The sequence below is a fragment of the Girardinichthys multiradiatus genome, chromosome 1 (assembly GCF_021462225.1).
Source record: "Girardinichthys multiradiatus isolate DD_20200921_A chromosome 1, DD_fGirMul_XY1, whole genome shotgun sequence".
Classification (NCBI taxonomy): Eukaryota; Metazoa; Chordata; class Actinopteri; order Cyprinodontiformes; family Goodeidae; genus Girardinichthys; species Girardinichthys multiradiatus.
Window position 1 is genome coordinate 27449338 of NC_061794.1, and position 20631 is coordinate 27469968.

Here is a 20631-nt window from a genome sequence, read left to right on the forward strand (position 1 = left end):
CAACTTGCTAATCTTATTAAAAGTGTGAAACTGGATGGTAATGGTGTGCTTAATTACTGATTTCAGGGCTTTTGGGACGCAGACAATTTCCTTCTATAATATGGTCGATGTGTGTGCATGTGGTTGTTTAATTATTTTGCTCACGTACAAACACACTAAAACAGAAATGGGTTAGTACAGAAAGAGTAAAATTAAAGATGTGATCAGAGGTTTATATGCAAATATGGTAATATTACATCAATTTTGGGCATTCTGGGATTTATTTCGTTATTTCATTTATGTTTTAGGATTATATGGTTACACAACATTCCACTCTAATATATTTTTTTTAAGACTTGGGTGCACACCTTTTAATTATCGTGGATGCTTCCCTCAACCTGGTGCTTAGCAAGTTTACACTTTGGCATCACAGTTTTTACAGAATTGGCTTTTTGGTGAAGGCTTTTTTTCTCCATTTCAGTCCATGATGATGTACAGAGGTTGGACAATGAAACTGAAACACCTGGTTTTAGACCACAATAATTTATTAGTATGGTGTAGGGCCTTCTTTTGTGGCCAATACAGCGTCAATTCGTCTTGGGAATGACATATTGAAGTATATACTATACTGGACTCCATGACTGAGTGTGTAACCGACTATATAAACCTCTGTGTGGCTAACATCATCCCCACCAGAACCGTGAGATGCTTCCCCAATAACAAACCTTGGATCACCTGTGACCTGAAGGACCTGCTTAACAAGAAAAAAAGAGCCTTCAGAGAGGGAGACACAGAATTATTGAGGAGTTTACAGAAGCAACTTAAAGTCAAGATAAGAGACAGCAAGGAGGTGTACAAGAAGAAGCTGGAGAGCAAGCTCCGGCAAAACAATATCAGAGATGTATGGACAGGGATGAAGAAGATCACAGGCTTCAAGCAGAAGGATGATCAGACCAATGGAGGAGTATAGTATGATTGCATAGTGAAAATGCAATTGGAGAGACTGAATCGGAATAAGGCTGCAGGTCCAGATCATGTCAGCCCTAGAGTCCTGAAGGCCTGTGCAGAGCAGCTCTGTGGGATTCTGCACCACCTCTTCAACCTTAGCCTGGCCCAGAAGAAGGTTCCGGTGTTGTGGAAGACCTCCTGTCTTGTTCCGGTACCAAAGAAAACTCATCCATCAGTCCTCAATGACTATAGACCTGTTGCCCTGACATCTCACATCATGAAGGTCCTAGAGAGACTCCTGTTGGCCCACATGAGTAAGCAAACAATAAACCATCAGGAACCCCTTCAGTTTGCTTATCGCTGTGGAGTTGGAGTTGAAGATGCCATCATACACCTGCTTCAACAAACCCACTGTCATCTGGACAAAGCCAGCAGCACTGTGAAGATCATGTTCTTTGATTTCTCCAGTGCATTTAATACAATCCAACCTGATTTGCTTTGTCAGAAACTCCAGAAGACTCAGGTGGAGGCCTCAACAATCTCCTGGATCAAAGACTACCTGACAAACAGACCACAGTTTGTGAAACTGAAGGGTTGTGAGTCTAACCAGGTAGTCAGCAGCACAGGAGCACCACAGGGGACTGTATTCTCACCATTCCTTTTCACTCTGTACACCTCAGACTTCCAGTACAAGAAAGACTCCTGTCATCTGCAGAAATACTCGGATGATTCTGCAGTCGTGGGGTGGATCAGAGATGGACAAGAAGCTGAGTACAGGAAGGTGGTGGACCGCTTTGTGGCATGGTGTGGAAACAATCTTCTCATTTTGAACGTGACTAAAACAAAGGAGATGATTGTAGATTTTAAGAGAAACAGAAATTAGTCAAAAACTATTTATATCATGGGAGAAGAAGTTGAGGTGGTGGACGAGTATTAATACCTCGGTGTTTACCTGGACAACAGACTAGAGTGGAGATGCAACTGTGAAGCCATCTACAAGAAGGGACAGAGCAGACTGTACTTCTTGAGGAAGTCTAGGTCCTTTGGTGTTTGCAGCAAGATGCTGCATATCTTCTATAAGTCTGTTGTGGAAAGTGTGATCTCTTCTGACATCATCTGCTGGGGAAGCAGCATCAGAGCCAAGGACTTAAAAAAACTCAACAAGCTGATAAAGAACGCTGGCTCTGTTCTGGGGACTCCTCTGGAACCTCTGGAGATCATTGTGGAAAGACGGATTCTTCATAAAATGAAGAAAATTATGGAGAACCCTGAGTATCCTCTTCATGAGACTGTCCTACAACAACAGAGTGTCTTCAGTCAGAGGCTTCTTCAGATCTGCTGTAAGACGGAGCGCTACAGGAGATCCTTCCTGCCCACAGCCATCAGCATCTACAACGGCTCTTTGAAGAAACCTTCATAATGAGCTACAACAACATTTAATTTCCCTTTGGGATTAATAAAGTATTTTTGAATTGAATTGAATTGAATATACAAGTCCTGCACAGTGGTCAGAGGGATCAATATGTTTCACATTGTCCACAGCCCAAGATTTGCGCTCCTTGCACCATTGAAATTGACGTTTGGCATTGGCATGAGTGACCAAATGTTTGGCTATAGCAGCCCGGCCGTGTATATTGACCCTGTGGAGCTCCCGATGGACAGTTCTGGTGGAAACAGGAGAGTTGAGGTGCACATTTAATTCTGCCGTGATTTGGGCAGCTATGGTTTTATGTTTTTTGGATACAATCCGGGTTAGCACCCGAACATCCCTTTTAGACAGCTTCCTCTTGCGTCCACAGTTAATCCTGTTGGATGTGGTTCGTCCTTCTTGGTGGTATGCTGACATTACCCTGGATACCGTGACTCTTGATACATCACAAAGACTGCTGTCTTGGTCACAGATGCGCCAGCAAGACGTGCACCAACAATTTGTCCTCTTTTGAACTCTGGTATGTCACCCATAATGTTGTGTGCATTTCAATATTTTGAGCAAAACTGTGCTCTTACCCTGCTAATTGAACCTTCACACTCTGGTCTTACTGGTGCAATGTGCAATCAATGAAGACTGGCTACCAGGATGGTCCAATTTAGCCATGAAACCTCCCACACTAAAATGACAGGTGTGTTAGTTTCATTGTCCAACCCCTGTAAAAATCTCTGTAACATGAGCAGTGATGTAGGTTTTAGCAGTCTCTTTTTAATAATAGATTTGATCTGTAGCCCATCTGCTTAAAGCTTTAATGTGTTGTCCATTTAGGCGGTATTTTGAATACCTTTTGCTTTGGATTACCCTAATCAATTATATTGTTTCTAGGGGTCTTCTTTCAGATCTTGGCAAAGTGGTCGTAGAGAAAATTGCATTTCCTTAAAAATGGCCCCAAAAATCTTTTCCCAACATATGTAAATCTACAGTTCACCTTTTTCAGATCTTCAGTGAGTCCACATGAGTCCACTTATTTATCACTAATGATGAGTTAATAGACCTTCGTGTTGCCAACGCAAAGACTTTCTAGAATATTCTGCACATTTCATTATTTAGATTTAGGTGAATGTAATTGTATACACACACTGGTCATTCACCTGTCTACCTTGCTTTTACCGGGTTGGACCTCCTTCTGAGCTCAGAAGTACTTTAATTTATTGCGGATTCCTCCAAGATTTTGGTCCATATTTATCAGTTAGGGGTCGAGTAACAATAGGGATCGGCTTTAAAAGGAAGATCCACCCACCTGTTCTCTGCTCAGACATTGTTACTTTCATGTCATGAGATATAATACCCTCTAATCATCACCCATCATCTCAGGTTCCATAAGTGCTGCCTTGTTTTTCTATGCCTGGTTATGTTTCCAGTTCTTTTGTAACACAGGTTGCCCTCCAAATCTGCTTTTAGCATTTAATTTGTTACTTGAGTAAACTGCATGCTTCTTCTTACCCACCACCAGTTCTTTACCACATTTGGTTCTAGCTATGACGATACACGGGTGCATCTATTTCAGTAATATGTGCGTCTCGCCTGAGACCTGCTGACTGTGGAGGTCATTGGAGTACAATGAAGTCAATGTCATTTTTAAAGTGATTTGCAATTTGCTGCTATTAGATAATGAGTACACTGTGGTCATACAGGTCCTTCTCAAAATATTAGCATATTGTGATAAAGTTAATTATTTTCCATAATGTCATGATGAAAATTTAACATTCATATATTTTAGATTCATTGCACACTAACTGAAATATTTCAAGTCTTTTATTGTCTTAATACGGATGATTTTGGCATACAGCTCATGAAAACCCAAAATTCCTATCTCACAAAATTAGCATATCATTAAAAGGGTCTCTAAACGAGCTATGAACCTAATCATCTGAATCAACGAGTTAACTCTAAACACCTGCAAAAGATTCCTGAGGCCTTTAAAACTCCCAGTCTGGTTCATCACTCAAAACCCCAATAATGGGTAAGACTGCCGACCTGACTGCTGTCCAGAAGGCCACTATTGACACCCTCAAGCAAGAGGGTAAGACACAGAAAGAAATTTCTGAACGAATAGGCTGTTCCCAGAGTGCTGTATCAAGGCACCTCAGTGGGAAGTCTGTGGGAAGGAAAAAGTGTGGCAGAAAACGCTGCACAACGAGAAGAGGTGACCGGACCCTGAGGAAGATTGTGGAGAAGGGCCGATTCCAGACCTTGGGGGACCTGCGGAAGCAGTGGACTGAGTCTGGAGTAGAAACATCCAGGGCCACCGTGCACAGGCGTGTGCAGGAAATGGGCTACAGGTGCCGCATTCCCCAGGTCAAGCCACTTTTGAACCAGAAACAGCGGCAGAAGCGCCTGACCTGGGCTACAGAGAAGCAGCACTGGACTGTTGCTCAGTGGTCCAAAGTACTTTCTTCGGATGAAAGCAAATTCTGCATGTCATTCGGAAATCAAGGTGCCAGAGTCTGGAGGAAGACTGGGGAGAAGGAAATGCCAAAATTCCAGAAGTCCAGTGTCAAATACCCACAGTCAGTGAGGGTCTGGGGTGCCGTGTCAGCTGCTGGTGTTGGTCCACTGTGTTTTATCAAGGGCAGGGTCATTGCAGCTAGCTATCAGGAGATGTTGGAGCACTTCATGCTTCCATCTGCTGAAAAGCTTTATGGAGATGAAGATTTCATTTTCCAGCACGACCTGACACCTGCTCACAGTGCCAAAACCACTGGTAAATGGTTTACTGACCATGGTATCACTGTGCTCAATTGGCCTGCCAACTCTCCTGACCTGAACCCCATAGAGAATCTGTGGGATATTGTGAAGAGAACGTTGAGAGACTCAAGACCCAACACTCTGGATGAGCTAAAGGCCGCTATCGAAGCATCCTGGGCCTCCATAAGACCTCAGCAGTGCCACAGGCTGATTGCCTCCATGCCACGCCGCATTGAAGCAGTCATTTCTGCAAAAGGATTCCCGACCAAGTATTGAGTGCATAACTGTACATGATTATTTCAAAGTTGACGTTTATTGTATTAAAAATACTTTTCTTTTATTGGTCGGATGAAATATGCTAATTTTGTGAGATAGGAATTTGGGGTTTTCATGAGCTGTATGCCAAAATCATCCGTATTAAGACAATAAAAGACCTGAAATATTTCAGTTAGTGTGCAATGAATCTAAAATATATGAATGTTAAATTTTCATCATGACATTATGGAAAATAATGAACTTTATCATAATATGCTAATATTTTGAGAAGGACCTGTATAACAATGTTGCTGTGGCATCTAAACAATACTAAGTTGGTACTTAAGGGCACAAAGCATGCCAAGGAAATATCCCCCACACCGTTACTCTGTCACCAAAAGCAGCCATAAGGCAAGATGGATTCATGCTATGTATGCCAAACTCTGACCCTACCATCTGAGCGGCGCAGATGAAATTGTTTGAACTCCAGCAACTTTTCCTTCATCACATCTTGATGCCCAATTGAATTGAGTTTCTGCCATTATCTGTTTGTCTTAACAAGCAACAGGTGTACCTAATAAACTGGTTGAGCAGTATGTTTAATCCATGTGTGGAATAAAGTTAAAGCATAATGCTGGGTTCTCACATCAGCAGAGCCTCCTGCAGCTCATCTCCTTTTCAGCCAAGAGGTTGAATGATTAATTTCTAAAGGTCTGCAAAATTAGCATTTAGTTTTAACCAAGTCAGAAGATAAAGAGCTGCCGGGGTACAGAAAGGTGAAAGAGTAAGAAAAGACAGCTTGTGAAGCAGATATAGACAGAAAGCTTTTGTGGAAAATGGTCTTGCCATCTGGTTGCAGAATGGCACCCCTGATACAGACAGAGTGACAGGTGAAACACTAATGAGGCGTAGATACAGTCAGTGTCTAAAGGACAGCAAAAGTGAGATCCGTGCATTTGCGTGTGTGTGTGTGTGTGTGTGTGTGTTCCTGTCTTGGCATCAGAGTGAGAACCATTTTCCCGATTTCACCATCAAATTGAGGTCCGTTTGTACCAAAGTGAGGACATTTTGCTGGTCCTCACGACCTATTTTGCTAACGGTTAGGTTTAGGACTAAGGTGTGAATTGACTTTAGGTTAAGGTTAGGGTTAGGCATGCACTGGTAATGGTTAGGTTTAGGGTTATAGGTTAGGTCAGAGAAAGGGTTGAAAATGACTGAAAATCAATGGAAGTCAATGGGAGTCAACACATGGTCCTCACTACATATAACAAAACAAGAGTGTGTGTGTGTGTATGTGTGTGTGTGTGCATGTACCAAGGCTGTTAGCGCTGACATGGAGCCTGACATGACAGGCCTGTCATCTCCTCTTCTCTTAGGGGCGAAGAGGAGGAGAATCGCTTTTCACTCATACCCTGAGGCCAGCATTGTCATACATATCAATTAATTTTATCAACACGTGCATCTTATCCCATTACCCCTAAGATCCAGAGTCCCCTCGAAACAAATACACCACAACATCTCTTAATTGTATTGTGGAGAGATCAGATTTTATTGCTGTAATGCAGGTAATGATAATGTTCATTTACAAGACTCACTGTGGAGCATCTGTCTGAGAGCAGCAAGGCGATGCTGTTGCAACTAACCACTTGCCTTACAATATAAATAAATTCTGCAAAAGCGGCTTCACGTGGCAGTAAATGAAATATTTACATAGCACATATTTGCAGTTAATTACAGCTTGCCAAAGTTTGAAGCAAGATAAAAGCTCAAGTCAATATAAAACCATTGCACGTCCACAAAATAAAGATAATGTTTTCATATATAACTGTAAAACTCAGAAGAACAGGTAAGATGGACATTTTTTTCATTTTTAAAAAAAGTTGTACTGAGAGCTGTCTTAATAGGATAAGACGTATAAAGAGCGCACACCAATAAATAGAAGATTTATGACTGGCCTTGACGCTGAGACTCTCTGAGGAAGAAACATTTCACTTCTTAGCTGATGAAAAGATACCTCATTCCATTTGATTCATTTTTGAGCCCTGCTGCAGTCTATACACAACACCTGCGAACAAGCACACAGACACCCACAGATGCAGAAACATGCACAACCTTATTTCATTTAAGGTGCTGAAAATAAAGTGTGATGTTGTGGATGGCTTGAGGTGGCTTCCAGTCTTAGCTTATTTGTGGCTGCATCTGTTAATGGGGTTTGTGTTTGAAATGCACAACCAGGATGCAAACTATGCTGATGTTACAGTTTTTAACATAATGATGCATGTCAGGACTATTACAGTCTCGTTTATGACAGTATAAGCAGATCATTTTGTGAAATGTAGAACCTTAAATAATCAAAAGTAGACTGTTTTGTTGCATCAGGTTGTCCTTTGTGACACAATATTAGCAACATCTGTGCTTGTTTAGGCATTATTTTCCACAGCTGCACTGTCTCTAGAGAATTGCCTTTAAAACTTTATTACTTGGGTAAAACGCTTTGGTTAATCTTCTACAAGCTTTTTAAAATAGTTTTCTGGAATTTTGTCCCATTCCTCCTGACAGAACTAGGATAATGGAGTCAGGTTTGTAGGCTCCCTTGCTTCCACCTTGCTTGCCCTTTAATTTTCAGAGATCAGTGCTTTGTGAGCATTAAAACATCAATTTTGTTATGCTTAAGCCACATGGTAACTAATTTGGTGATATGCTTAGGGTTATTGTCCATTTGTATACTCAATTGTACCCAAGCGTTACTTCCTGGTTAATGTATTGAGATGTTGCTTCAATATTTTGACCTAATGTTCTCCCTCATGATGCCATCTATTTTGTGAAATGAACCAGTCCCTCCTGCAGGAAAATACCTACACAACATGATGGTGTGACACCCGTTCTTCCGTATTCTTCACAGTAGTGATGGTGTTGTGCTTCGCCCTTTTTTTCTCCAAACCATGGTTATTACACAAAAACACTTCAGTTTTAGTTTTAGTAGACCACAGCACATATCAGTACTGAAGCTGTTTCACTATGGAGAATGGCGCTCTCTTACCAGCTTTTGTCAGCATCTTCACAAGGTCTCTAGCTTTTGTTCTGAAGTTGATACACACATCTCACACCAAAACATATTAATCTCTGAAAGACAGAACCTGTTTTTTTCCTAAACAGTATAAGACTTCACCATGGCATTTATACTCGCATATAAAGCTTGAACAGATAACATGGCACCTTCAGCCATCTGGAAATTGATCCTAAGGATTAAACATATTTCTGAATATCTATGATTCACTTCCTGCTATCTTGCCTGTCTTCTTTTGAAGCAAGAACGTTTGAGTTGTTGCTTTAAAATAAATCCAAGGGTGCGCTTCCATCTAGCTAACATGTTTTGAATTAATTTATCTGAAGCTTATAAAGCCATTATATAATTTTAAAGCTTTTCCAAATATGTTAAAGGCTTAATTTTATCGTTTATCTTCTGGATTTGGAGATTTAAAAAAATCAGCCTTTCTTTTTTTTTCTCTTGTTATTCTGGCTTTTAGCAGATGGAAATAATTTTGGTAATCCTACCTGACCTTAACAAGACGTTTGGTTTGGTTTGATGTCAGGCAGAGAGAAAATAAAGCAATGTATTGTTTTACAGTTTAGGTAAATATCTGATTTCAACTGGTTTTTTTTAAAGCAACTTTTACAACTTTTACTTTGATTGGACTATATCCATCATTTATATCTGATCCACGTGAAATGTATTGTTGTTAGTATACACTAACGTTTCTAAAAAATACTTTTACAAAAGCTTTATGTGGGTGTTAATGCATTCTTTGAAACTAAGATTTTGAGCAAACAATAATATCAAGCATGTCCAGTATTACTTTATGATTTGGAGACCACAAAAGTCTTTTACAGTTTTTAATGCCTCTGATGAAATTTGCTGTTGTTATTATTGTCAGAATCCGTGGTGTCCGCCTGCAGCTAACCATTTTACCGCCAGGTGCCGTTGCTTGGAGGTGCTGGAGAAGGGACAGGTGCAGCTCATCATGCTTATCAATTGGGCAATATATGAAGAGGCCGCGCCTGCACTTCGTTGCCTGAGCGTTTTGCCCTTGCAGTTCAGCTACTGGCCTCCCCTGAAATCTACTCTCGTTGTTTGAAAGTTATTTCTGAAATTTTCTGTAAACTTGCACTGATTCTGCCTGTCCAGGCACTTCCAGGTGCCTTACCTCTGGATCCGACGGAGTTGACCAGAGATTTAAAGAATCGGTCTGAACCGAGTCCCGATTTGAACCTTCAGGCTGACTCTTCTGTGAGCCACGAGCGAAGCGAATCCTGTCCGTCCTCCCAGTACCTTCTGTCAGCCCCGTCTCAACGAACACGGTGGTCAAGGCGAGCCACTCTCTCTTACACCACTGGATCTATGACCATTCCCCCCCGGCGGGTTTCCCTGCGCTTACCTGTAAGCTGCACAATCAGTTCTGGTGCATTTTCTGAGGTCCAGTTTGTAACTCTGCTCTTCTCCCGCAGCCAGACGGTTCCAGTCTTGTTTCCCGTTCCTAGGATCATTTGTTTAAATAAACATTCCCTAATCTCATCTGTCTCTGGTTGTTCTCTGCATGTGGGCAGGTCGGCAGTTAACATTATGACAATTATTAAACTAAACAAGATTACCTGATAAAAAACAGAAATAAGCTTATTAAATATTCTCAGAATATTATTCCATTTATATTGTAAGTACAATATATTTCTATATCATTGAGAAGAACATGGATAGGTATAAATATTTCAGTGCTTTTGTGGTTACTTAAGAAATACTTTTTATCAAGAGGAGGAAAAACCATGTTTTCAAAAATATAAATAATGTAATGTAATCAAGGATGTAGCCCTATTCTAAAAATATATAATCTAAGAGATACAAAAAGCATTATTATTTACTTTTAGTTTATTTTGTTTCTATGCAAAAAGGTTTGGCTGAACAAATCTACTAAACAAATCTTCAATCCAGTATTTATTTTAAGCTATTAACTAGCAACAATTAGTCTGAATATGCAATGTATTTATAGATAAGTTCCACCATTAAATAAATTATTTATTGCTGCATTGAGCTATGGAAAGAGCCTAACATATGTTGACATTGACAGATAATATCGGGTGTTCGCATGGGTTTTCAGTAGTTGTTTTTTAAATTCACCAGCACTGGTTGTTAAAAAAATGTTTAATTCTTGGGTTCTGCTTTCCCACAAAATGACACTTTATTTTTTTATTCAGTGAATGTGGCTTTCCTTGAAAATGTCTTGCCCTTTAGCCAACTTTTTTCTTACACGTTAACCTTTGCTTTTGAGACTTCTTTAGCCAGTGTACATTTCATACTAATATTTAGCACCAGCTGCATTTTCCTTATTTTGTTTTGTCAGCCTCTCAATAAATTAGAAAACCACTGAAAAGTTAATTTATTTCAGTAATTCATTTCAAAATGTGAAACTCATATACAATGTAGATTCACTACACACAGAATGATCTAATTCAAGGGTTTACTTGTTTTAATAGTGATGATTATGACTTAATGAAATACAAACTCTTATTTCTCAAGAAATGAAAATTTTACAAAAGACCAATAAAAAGTTTTTTTTTAATGCAGAAATATTATGGCCTAAATCACATAAAAGACTGCTGACAAGACAGTTGTATTTTAGACAGCCACTGACACTCTCCACAAGGAGGGTTAGTCACAAAAGGTCCTTGCTTACAAAGCTGGCTTTTGAGAGATCTGTATCCAAGAATCTTAATGGAAAGTTGAGTAGAAGGAAAAGATGCATAACAGGAATAACCACATTCGTTAAAGGATTGTGAATAAAGGCCAATTCAAGAGTGTGTAGAAGATTCACCAGGAGTGGACAGCTGCTGAAGTCAGTGCTTTAAAAGCCACCATACACAGACATATCCAGGAAATGATCTCGAGCTGCCACATTTCTTGTGTTAACCCACTTCTGATCCATTGGCATGTAGGAAGCATTTTAGTTAAGCTGAGGACAAAAAGACTGGACTGGATGAAGAGTTAATAGGGAACGAATATATGTTACCTGAGATCCAGTGGAAAGTTTCCACATTTAGTGATGTTTTGGAGAGTCATGTTTTCTGGTGGGGCTGGTCCACTATGTTTTATTATGTGCAAAGAGCACTTCATACTTCCCTCTGCTGACAAACGTTGTAGAGTTGCTGATGTTACTTTCCAGTGTCATGCAACAACAGGTTTGGTTTGACTATGAATAAGTATTAATTTATGTCAAAGGCAAATATTTACAAAGTTAGCAATTTTGGTCAAAATTACCAAGGACACCACCAGATTATAAGGAAATAAAAGCCAAACAGCTCTTAGTTTCTGTCAGTTATTGTTTTTCGAATACCTGTCCGGTGAGGTGTAGTATGATAGAACAATAGATGAAGGAGTGAATTTATGCATTAAATTTATGCATTCTCAAACAGCAAGTCCTGCACACATGTTCAGAATAAACACAAACAACGTCTTTCCAAAATAATAAATAATAATAATAATAAAATCATGTATTAACAAAATACTCCAACTTTCAGTTAAAATATTTTAGTAAAGAAACTATTTAACTAGGCTAGCAACATTTAACCAAACTATTAAGTAAAATGAAAAGATGAGAAAAATATAATAAACTATGAACACAATTGCTATGTATTCATTTGCTGAATTAGAAACCAATAACCTTTTAGGCAATTGATTCTTAATGTTGTATTAGATAGCCATCACAATGACTTATTGAATTGAGTGGTGGACTACCAAGATGACGGCTAAAAAACAGAAGGTTATTGACTCAGTATGTGGCCTTGACGGAAGACGTGACAATGTCACGTCTAGAATTAGCGGCTTAGCTTAACCACAAAGAAAATAGCGGCTACAGCACTATTTAGCAACCCCTCTAAATCCCATGTATATCATTTAGAACCATAAATACAAATATTAATCTGTGTATGACCACTGGTGCTGTGCTACAACCAATCGGAGCCCAAACAGATGAGATGAAGGGAAAACTGTTAAAACTGAATAAGCTCATCAGCCATCAAATTTACAAAACATATTTGTTGTATTAGGCACACTGGCGTGCGTGTTTGCACTTAAAAAGTTATGCACCACAAACAACAGCAAAACACAATGAAATAAACAATATATAAATTGTTTTACCCTAAACCAATTTTCTCTGCCCAGACACAACCCTTTACATGAACCAATCTGATGAATAGGACCAACAGGGCTAGTGAATAGCATGGCAGCTTCTCTCGGTCTAGCAGCAGAGTGAGCATCTACTCATACTGGGACACACAAAAGCATGTGAAGCTGTTGTGTCAATGCTGTCTTCTTCAGGCAGTGGGGGAGAAACGCTTCATCAAAATAATTAGCGACACCATCTCTTCTTGGTAAATCTTTGGCTCAGATTTTTATTTTACTTTGACCCTAGGTTTCTTTGAAGATATAGTCTTTTACTTGGCCAGTGAGGTGAAGATGTTCATGCGTATTTCCTCTCCGATGCAACCTGTGGTTGGCGACAGGCAAAGAGAAAAAGAGCTGCTGCACCTACAGTTTTTTTAGTTCAATGACATAATGGGGATTGCTGCAGTGACCCATCCGTCTTGGGAGCTGTGCATGAAAACTGATTAATGCTGTACATTCTGGGATTCAGTTTTTACCAGTCTCTTTTGTTCTCTGTGTGCCATTCAGTCCTTTTTGTTCCTCCCATGGTTGGGTCCAACACCAGCATGATTTTGCACCTCCTCACACTGCCAAAGGTCCCAGTATCTGCTTTAGTGAGTGTGATATCATGGTGTTTGATTGGCCTGTAAACTGGCCTGACCTAATCCTCATGAAGAATGTATTGACTATTGTTCAGATGTTCAGAGGAAAAAGAGAGACACCAGACCAAACAATAAAGTGGAGCTAAAGAAAGGGACTAACTCAACCTGGTCTGGGCACCTTGGCAGAGCCACAAGATAATCATGTTCATGCCATGCTGTTTTAATGCAGTAATTTATGCAAAAAGAGCCCCAACTACGTATTAAGAACATGTACTGTACAGTACATGGAGATATGTTTAGGTAGGCACACATTTCTGTATTAAAATTGTTTTTTTAATTTCTCTTATGGATTATTACAATTTTCTGAAAAAAAACAATTTTGGGTTCTCACAATTTGTAACCCATTATAATCACAAATAAACTCTTCAACCATTTGACTCCATAGGTATTGAATCTATATTACATCAGGAGTTCAAGAGTGTCACTTCCTTAACTGATTTATGGAGGTAAATTTAGTGATATCTAATTTTTTGAGATGCCTGTATGTATAATCTTTTCTATGTAGTTAAACAGGAATTATGAGTAAAATGTTCTTTAAAAGACCTAATGAGCCGGGAACTCATAACGCTAATTAAGTTTAAAGCAATATGCATTTTTGCTTAGACGTCTAATCATATGCTGGTCCTGAATATAGAGAGCAAGCATGGCTTTAAGTCATTTCTCAGTGACTGACAGGTGTTCAGGATGAGTGTGGTGCCTTCATGTGCTTTCCAACTTTAGGGACAGCCATCGTGAAGCAGAATATGTGTCATACATTCCATTATCACATAAAGCTTGTTAGCACATACTAACAAGCTTGTTACTCACATGTGCATATGCATGCTCACCTTTGCAGAAATTCTCACACCTGTGGAGCTGTGAGGTTGACAGGTAATCTCAATCTGCCTCTGAGTTCTCTTCTTTAACACTTTGATTTTTTCATGTACAGTTTCCTCCAAACACCTTTCCACTAAGTCACAGTTCACATTTCTCCCTGTCTCTTTGTTCACGTAATTTGGCTCTACCTACCTCATCTTTATCATTGTCATTCCTTCCCTCTTGTATCTCTTTCTTTTTTTCTAAATCCTCCCATACATCCTCCTTCTTCTACTCTTTTGCAACGTTAAGGTTTATACTGACTGTATTCCGTAAGCATAATTGTCTTGTGGTTAGTAAGAATGAAGGATTATTCAGTACAGAAAGAGGATAATCAGTTTGAATATAATCTAAGGTTTTAATTTTACAAAAGGCTCTCAGCAAAAATGCAGGAGGTGATGTTTAAAGGTCAAAGTCCTTAAACTAGCTTTGGCAAACACCAGCCAGACAAAAAGTACAATATTTAGACATAAAGCTTCTGACACATCCCAAGCCCTTGTCACCAATTTACAGATGCCGCTTCATACCTGAAGGCAACACAGGTTTTATTGTTGTATGACTGGATTTTGGTACCTCTCAGCCCAGGAGTTCATTGTAAGGAATTTTGGATGTTATTATTTGATGTCCTAATGAGGTTCTAGAGTCAGGTGGTGGTGATGAACTGATGAACCTTATGCGACAGAAAGATAAGATGATTGGAAAGAGGCCAGTATATCTGATCATATTTACCAAGTTAACAAATGCAGTTTATTACTTAGTTTCTGCTTTGTGACAACAGCTTCTACTACACATCTTTTGACAACCCCCACTGTCTTGCATGTTGTTGACAAAATGTGTTTGAACAAAATTAAAGCCGAAGTTTACAATAAAATAGATGTATTTACAGTATATTTCCAAGAGGCTTTAAAAATGTAAAGTTTTTACAAGACAAAACGAAAAAACAACTTGCATTACTTACATATGCAATTTCTCACAGAAAGATAAAAGTAATTAAATTACCAGTGGAAAACACATTATTTAAACAAACAAACAAACTCATTAATGATTCCCTACTTAAATGTAAACCTTTCAATGACTTTTTATTCACCAGAAGCCAGAGATGAAGTCCAAAAAAGATATAAAAATATTAAATGGACAGATATAAAAATATTAAATGATTTATGGAAAACTAAAAGGTGCCACAGCTATGTTTTACAGGAAAGTGCAGGTAGTTATGGTTTTTGCTATACAGTAGGCAATATGGCTCATAACAGCACCAAGAAAAAAGGGCAGCAACTGTCATTTTCTTAGAATAATTTCCTTATGATAATTATTATTATTATTTCTCTTAGTTCTCTGGTTCCCTTGCACTCTCATTTATTAGTTTCTTTTCTGTTACTCCTCTCGTCATTTATTTTCCCCTTTTAGTTATTACTCAGTTTAAGTTCCCTTTATTCTCCAGTTCTTCTTAGCTTTGTTCCTCTAGTTCATCTTTGTTTTCCACCCTCTCCTTTATAGGTTAGCTTTAGTTATTGTTTACTCAGGTTTCTTTACTTTTGTAGTCTGGGTTTCCTTATGGTTTCTGTTTTGCTAAGTGCTTAGGTTGTTGTGTTCCTTCCAGTTTCTCAGTTTCCTTCAGTTCATGTTTATCCCTGATTCTTATGCTTTATTTTTATCTTGGTTTATAGTTTCATTTAGGTCTGCTTACTGTCTTGTCTTTAGTCCCTTTCCTCATGCTTTGGTTTTATTAGGTTCACCTGCTCCCTCTGCCTCCCAGCCTCCTTGTCTCACCTGTTCTTAGTTCCTTTGATTACCTGCCTTTGTTCTCCCTCTGTATATTAGTTGGTTTTGTTTCATTGTTCGGAGCTGGTTCCTCTGTTTGTTTACACTCTGTTCTGCCTGTGCATTCATGCTGACTACCCTCGTCCTTGCCTTGTTCCCGCAGTGTCAGTAAGTTTGTTTTGGATTCTGGCAATCTGAGGCAAAGGGCTTTATTACGATCATGTGGGATTAGATCTTCAAGATACTAAGGGACCTAGTTATTGAGGGCTTTGCAAGTGAGAAGAAAAAAATCTGATGGTTGGGCTTCTTTCACATAATGTCAGCTTCACTTTCACTGTCCTGGCTCTTGTCGTGGGAATATTGTTGTGTTTATGTAATCTTTTGGCAAAACAAGGTCTTTTAAATCTACCACTCAATTCCCCTGCTGTTATTACGCTCCCTTAGGGACACGCATAAGGACACACATGTCCACACAAGCATGCACCCTTCTGCTCTCCCTTATCACGTGCACATGTGCCATATCCGAGTTACCTTTGCACTTGCTTAGTTACTCACTTTCACTTGCACACGAATAAACTGTGTATCCCAGCACTCTGGATTAGGGGTACAGATTAGAGATTAGGGCCAGCAGTTGGATTACATAGAACTGGTCCAGCCCCTCCTCCACCAAAGGCAAAGCGCCTCTGGCCCAATCATCTCCAGTGGTGATGCTACATATACACTCCACCTGAATTTTACATCAGTGATATTTATTTTAAAATACTGACTCTTGCTAAGTGCTATTTTCCATGTTGATTTCTACTTTATCTGCCGATCATCATTGTTTCAGATTCTTTGCTTTTCTCAATTTCATTCTGTTTGTTTCTCCCTTTTTATTATACATTCAATACAAGCACAAAACTATATGTACATTCTATGCCCAATTAGATTTACTCTTTTATCCAAGCATCCTGTTGAAGTTCACATTTTTTAACACATTCATTTGTTGAATTATAGATTTGTATTGGTGCCAACCAGGTGGAAGACAAACTGTACTTATCTCAAAGACAGAACTGAAGAAAGGATTTAACAGTGATGGATAGAGTCAGGTATTTAGAGGAGGAGATGGAAAATTGGAATAGATGGCCAAACCTTCAGAGAAAACTATTTCCTACAGTAGATGGATCGTATAAAACATGTGGGTGAGGACTGCCCGAGGACTGTGTTGAGATGGTATATATCGATTGCAGAGTCACTGTCTTGATCCCTGTTGTTTTACCCGGGTGTTCAGGACCTCCTGTTATGTTCTGGAGACTGTTTATATATACATACATATATATATACACTCTCTGGTATTACAGAGACTATATATGTATCATTAATAGTGGAAGTTACTGTAAGAACAAAAACACATTCAGTCTGAGTCTTGCAGCAGGTTTTAAATGCTGTAATGACGTATACCAAGAGAAACAAAGGTACAAATTAAGATTTTTTTTGTTTCCAAAAAGACCAAATGAATGTTGGTGTTAGACAGGACACGTGTGGTTCCTGAATAATCCAGCTGCTTGCATCTCTTTTTGTTTTGTTTCTTTTTACACTGCCTTTGATCATTAAAATTTGATGTGAAAACGTAACACTCGTTACATAAAATCTGCAGACATTAGCAGTGACAGAGGAGCTTAGCAGAAAGCATCTGTTGACAAGGCTGGCACGCAACCAGGCTGCCAGAGGCATTAGTTTTTTGGTTTGATGGGAAACTGACTTTGTTGTATCCATGATGCAATAACACTGACAAACCAAGTAAAGAATTATAATTGGCGCTTTTTCCTGGTCTCTTTGACTACTGCACATAGTAAATCTCATTATTTGTCATGCATTAAAAACAATTATTATTATTTTATAATAATAATAATGCATTTCTTTATTTGCTAGGTGAATGCCGTGATGCCATTTGGTTGCCTTGCCCTGAGAGATGGGCGGACTTACGACAGCATATCTGATGTCACGGACAAATATGAGTTTGGGCAAGTCCTTCGAGCGTAAGTACCATAAAGTTTTATGGATGGATTTTGGTGAGTTTTACCTTTTTCTGTGTAAATCCATTAAAGATAGGACTTTTTAAGAAAAGTAAGTAAATCCTCAGAGAGGCTGCTTGCCAATTGCTAATCAGATGGATGTGCCGTTTTTATAGCTAATTTTAGCTGATTAGAAACATCTAAAGCTAAAGCGTTTTATTTGTGTATATATCATGTAGACAATAAGTTGTTCTGTGAGCCAAACATCAGTTTTTCTACCCCAAAGTTTTGCTGATTGAGACGCCTAGCTGTATCAGTCTGTTTGACAGCAGCGCCCCACCACGAAATACAAAATAAAAATAAAATAATAATATAAAAATATTTTGAAATATCTATATATTTTTAGATGAGCAAGATAAATATTTGATAGTTATGATGAGTAAACGTTTGTTTCATTCCTGTATGTTGTCTGACTGGCGACGTACTTCGGCTCTGAGGGCGCAGAAATCTTTGCCCCTAAACTCTCAATATAAATGGTACATGCGCAGTAGCTCCCCTTTATGAAATAATTAAAATTCTAAACAAGTTCTTTAGGAAAACAAAATTGATTTAGAGAATATGATTAACAGTACATACACAAAATAAAGTAGATTGACATTTTGTCTCTAGCTCCATACAAGTAGGAGGCGGTAATGCAGACCATATGATTTTTGCAAATGTCCAAATAGCCCTAAGAAGAAGAAGAAGCTACTATTCAATACAAGATATAGCAGATTTTGGGGCACAGCTTTCCTGTGTCCAGAACCTCATTTACATATCACCGCCATCCACATGGGGGCGATGTCATAAAGCGCAGCTGCAGAGACATAGAAGCAAAATGGAAGAGTTGATAAATAATAATAATAAAGTTCTGTGACAGCTACATACCACAGTAGGGTTGTACTGGTTTTATTCATTTATTGCCCCCTCCAGGATGCAGAGAATAGGGTTGCATGTTGTGTGTAGAATTGCCAGCGTTTTTTCCCATCCCAGAATCTGAGATGACTTTCCTGTATTTTGATTGATTGGTGATCGGCAGAGGAGAGGCTCGCCCGTGGTGCCTTTCATGCAAGAACTATCACTAGTTTGTTTTTTACTGTATGAATTGCTTGACTTGAATCTGAACTAATTTTACTATAGATTTAATTTTGGTAAAGCATGAATTTAGAGTTTCATAGATCTAATAAGGACTGTGTGACTACTCAGACGTCTGAATATTCTTAATGCCTTTATATCTCTAGTCTATATTCAGTTTCCTCTGCAACACATTTCCTGATTTCCATCCCCAGGCCTACAAAAATCACCCTGCTGGCCAAGAACCTTTCATTTTCTTCTTCAGCGCACTCTACAGATATGCACACTCTAACCATATGCACGAATACCAATTGGTTGAAGAGGCCATATGGCGACATCGGCATCTGGCCTCAGAAATGTCTGCTCAGTTTATGCATTACACACACATACAGATACACACAAACACACCCACAGACAGGAGGCAGAGAGAAAAGTACATTCAGCCACAAAGAAGCTCATTTATTTTTCCGACATGTTTTTTCCAAGCTAAAATTAGGTAAACCAATGATAAAACTGCACTGAAGATTAAAATGTATGTACCTCAGTTAAAAGGTTTCTTTGTTAATTTATGTTTTTAATCCAATTCTAACGGAGGGAAATGAGCAAACAAGAAAACACTTATAAAAAAATAACCATAACAAAACCACGGAGTACAACCTAATATTAAACCTTCATTATGCACTTTTACAGTTTTTACTTTTTATCATATTGCTTCTTAAAATTCATTTGTGTGAAGCCCTATAAGCCCTCATAGGATAAAAACCTAATGATTTCCAGATTATGGCAGCAATAGATCCTTTGCAAATCTTATTTAGAGTCTTTTTTTATTTAAGCCAATGGCTCACCTCCCAACTAAATTATTTCTTTGTCTTTCACAACACAGCCAGTGGTATTTATATCCCTAATTTTAATAATATATATATTTTCCTGGAGACCTGAATGAGATTACTAAATAAAACAAATTAACAGGTCTTTGACATTATATTTATCTTTGCTTCCACTCTCTCTGTTTGTCTATTTTTTTCCCACTGTGTAGGAAGGAGTTTTGCGAGCTGTGCCTGGCAAAGGACAGACAAACAGAAAAGGTGTTTGTCTGCAAGAAATTCTTCAAGAAGGACGGAAGGAAAGTCCGCAAGGCCGCCAAGAATGAGATCATGATCTTGAAACTGTATGCAATCAGTTCACAAATAAGTGTAGAAGTGTATGTGCTAGTGAGAAGAGCAATTAACTTATTAGATGTTTTAATTAAACATGACCTATAATAAAACCTGAATTAAGATTACAGCAAGGAAGATCAAACCTGTAAATGTTTATCTCAGTAAATTTAATGAAGGGGCTATCAACATAAAATTCACTCCAGTTGATAACAACCCAAGTAATCCACACATATAAGAGGAATCAACAAATTAGCCCACAAATTAGGTCATTTATGATAAAGTGAAATTATGTTGAAATCTATAAAATGTTTAGAAAACAATACTGCCCCCTATCATTACAAATTAAAATCAACCGGTTGTCTTAATTTATGCCCTTTTACAACTTATCACACATGAAGCACATAATGACGGAGCTCAGGTCTGAGCTCAGAGCTATGTGAGAACCTTTGAAGCCTTATTGTTCCAAAACATAATGGCAGTGGCTGTAGATGTATTTCCAAACTTCTGAATGGCCCACTTAGCACTATTGGGTCCATAA

The 20631-nt window shown here is 38.7% G+C and overlaps 1 protein-coding gene across 5 annotated transcripts in view; it reads left to right on the forward strand.

Annotated features, from left to right (window-relative positions):
- camkvl (CaM kinase-like vesicle-associated, like) overlaps window positions 1-20631 on the forward strand; it is an 86465-nt gene that overhangs the window by 52397 nt on the left and 13437 nt on the right. For 4 of the 5 annotated variants that reach the window (XM_047360685.1, XM_047360702.1, XM_047360669.1 and 1 more), the window contains exons 2-3: window positions 17741-17847; window positions 19973-20104. In XM_047360685.1, coding sequence (XP_047216641.1) covers window positions 17753-17847; window positions 19973-20104 — 227 coding nt within the window. In that variant the 5' untranslated portion in view covers window positions 17741-17752. Of the gene's footprint in view, window positions 1-15903; window positions 15998-17740; window positions 17848-19972; window positions 20105-20631 lie in introns of those variants that run through there. The other variant, XM_047360690.1, reaches the window with a different exon arrangement.